This window comes from Buceros rhinoceros, unplaced genomic scaffold (genome assembly GCF_000710305.1).
Source record: "Buceros rhinoceros silvestris isolate BGI_N320 unplaced genomic scaffold, ASM71030v1 scaffold7658, whole genome shotgun sequence".
In the NCBI taxonomy this organism is placed as follows: domain Eukaryota; kingdom Metazoa; phylum Chordata; class Aves; order Bucerotiformes; family Bucerotidae; genus Buceros; species Buceros rhinoceros.
Window position 1 is genome coordinate 53,336 of NW_010427420.1, and position 2,986 is coordinate 56,321.

At 40.6% G+C, this 2,986-nt stretch overlaps 1 protein-coding gene across 1 annotated transcript in view; it reads left to right on the top strand.

Annotated features, from left to right (window-relative positions):
- CALCRL (calcitonin receptor-like) overlaps positions 1-2,986 on the top strand; it is a 28,823-nt gene that overhangs the window by 20,306 nt on the left and 5,531 nt on the right. Inside the window, exons 10-11 of the mRNA XM_010141898.1 lie at positions 850-1,068; positions 1,416-1,457. Of these exons, the coding sequence (XP_010140200.1) occupies positions 850-1,068; positions 1,416-1,457 (261 nt within the window). The remainder of the gene's footprint in view (positions 1-849; positions 1,069-1,415; positions 1,458-2,986) is intronic.

Sequence of the window (2,986 nt, forward strand, 5' to 3'; positions counted from 1 at the left end):
TAGCTATGGAAATGACCGCGGTCATGAGAACGATGATGTAAAGCATCATCTCAGTGCTTGCCCCATTTGCAGAATGATCCAAAAATCAACCACTGGCCTCTGTAAGAATGATGTTAAATTTGTTGTTTGTCTACAGGCGCATATGGTTCCTTGTAGCAGCGTTTTGACTGCAATTTTACTTGCTTTGTTGTTTGTTAAAAATCTGGGGGTTTTCTTTATAAATTTGTCAAATTTATATTTAAAAAAAAAAAATCTTTTTGAAGAACCATACTGAAATACAAAGAGGATGTCATCCTCTTTCTTGTCCAACCTAAAACGACATGATTTTAAAAACCCCCAGTCACTCCCCTGTGTCCTGTTCCTGCGATAGCAGAGACAGAACCGCAGGAATTGCCAACAGCAGAAGACAACAGTTCCTCGGATGGACACTTGCTTAATAAGTTAGAGGAACGGATGGGGTTAAATAGCTGGTAGAGCCCAGTCTCAGTTACTTAAAGGGGTATTCAAAGAGTTTTACCACATGATTTTAAAAACCCCCAGTCACTCCCCTGTGTCCTGTTCCTGCGATAGCAGAGACAGAACCGCAGGAATTGCCAACAGCAGAAGACAACAGTTCCTCGGATGGACACTTGCTTAATAAGTTAGAGGAACGGATGGGGTTAAATAGCTGGTAGAGCCCAGTCTCAGTTACTTAAAGGGGTATTCAAAGAGTTTTACCTCACGGTTGTTGGATGCTCACAATGCAGTTTGGGTAGTATGACTTTTCTTGAGCTGTGGGGGTTTAGTATCACAAAATAGCATGCGGATTATTTTTCAGACTATCTTCAGTGTTGTTTTCTTTTCCAACAGGTGAATCTTTTCTTCCTGCTAAATATTGTTCGTGTTCTCATAACCAAGCTGAAAGACACCCACAAGGCAGAATCCAACCTGTACATGAAGGCAGTGAGAGCAACGCTGATTCTTGTTCCTCTGCTTGGCATTGAATTTGTCCTGTTCCCATGGCGACCAGAAGGCCGGATCGCTGAGGAAGTGTATGACTACGTGATGCACATCCTCATGCACTACCAGGTAGGCAGCATTAACACAGCTCACTTGAGCTAGACAGCAGTTGGCAGGCGAAGCAAGGAAAGGAGAAATTCTCATGTTATTTTAATTTTTAAAGACCTTCATGCAATATTCTTATGCCTTTAACCGTCTTGTTATGCTGAATTTTCATTTCTGAAAGGAAAGAAACATCATAAAGGAGAAATGGTCCAATACTTTAAATAATGTGTTTTTAGAAATAAAAGTACATTAGATTTGTACTACGTTTTCTGTGCTACCTATATCTGAATTTTATCAGGAAGCTCTGATTATCTCCAACCTGGAAAAATCCATATGCATGTGAAATAAAGCAGAATCTTTTTATTTTACAGGGACTCCTGGTGGCTACAATTTTCTGCTTCTTCAATGGAGAGGTAGAGTAACAGTTTTTAACACATTTTTAATACTTTTCCTATTTTATATATTTTTGGCATATATTTTCGGCAATTAAAGAGATGGTAGTTTTAAAAACAATTTTTAAAAATTTCTAAATCTAAACTTGTCATGTAAAAAATAATAAAACAAAATAATCTGGCTACCAAGAGCAGAGCTTGGGAAAGACTGTGCCATCATTCATGGCATCATTAAGTGCTTTCAGACTGCCTCCTCTGTCCTGAGCAATAGCTCATCAGAAGACATCTCTGAGGAACTGAAGACAGTGTCGTGTTGATTGAAATTCTCAACAGATGTCATCTAAAAGGAAAATGTGCTTCGATATCCCGAAGGTATATTTGTCTCTGTTAGAAGCTGTATCGTCTCTGTGACGCTGGAGAATCATTGCCTTGGGTCTTGCTGCAGCAGGACTAGAGCGTGTTGCGTATATGTTGCAGTGCTGGGATACAGTTGTGTTACCACGGCTCTTGGGGAAGATTTGAGGCTGGAGTTCAGAAAACTGGTTTTTAGCACTGCTGAAAAATACCATTCCAAAAATCAGAACTTAATAGGTTGTCATGCTTGGGTCAGAAATGTGTGCTGAGTAAGGAGTGTGCTTTTATGGAATCATCCTCAGTCCATTCCAAGAACAAATTCCTTTACATTAGAGGATTGTGCTGAATTTCAGTAGTACCTGGCACTGATCTGTTGAAGGAACAAGCTTTTCTGTTACGCTGAACAGATCAAGGTTCTGGAACTCTGGGGCACACACAGTGACTTTAACTGAGAAACTCTGGCTCCCCAGCTGTACCCTGACAGGGCCTTCCAGTGTCACACATCAAAGGGGTAGAAAGGCTAATAATGATGAAAACCATTAACATGGCTCTTGCTTGCAGAAAACCCAACAAGAGCCCCAAAACAAATGAACAAAACCACCCCACCAAAAAACTAACTGGTACTTCTCCAAGACTTTTGGCAGAGAAACAGTTACAATCCTACACTGATTCCTACACATCTGTTTGTTCATTTGGTCTGCGTTTAGCGCAGTTGCAGTGTATGGCTCTAAGCAGATGTGTGGGAGTAACCAGATGTTTTCATATGGCTGAACCTTTAGTTTCTATTAGATTATAAAACTGTGTCACTGCATTTTATATGTCATCACTGGACAGAAATATTGACTCACAGGTAAATGTTTGGCTAATACTAGAATTGATTCATGCAGATCACCCTCCCTCCTCTTCTGAAGTCCAGTTGCTGCAGTGAAACTACCATGGGGTTACAAGGTTTATTTCCACACCCCTCCCAAAATGTACGCGTCTCAAGGATTTTCTTTTTTGCCAAGGAGGCAGAAAAGATGAAGAGAGGCTTTCTCACAGTTCAGTGCACATGGAGCAGTGGTTTTGATTTGCATTTAACGTGAAGTAGATCCAGATTCAAGTCTCTGCTCATCGGTTTGATTCAAAGCAGAACATGTCATTAAGTGTTCTGGATCTTGATCCCTTTGCCCACATTCAGCACTGGTATTTCGCAC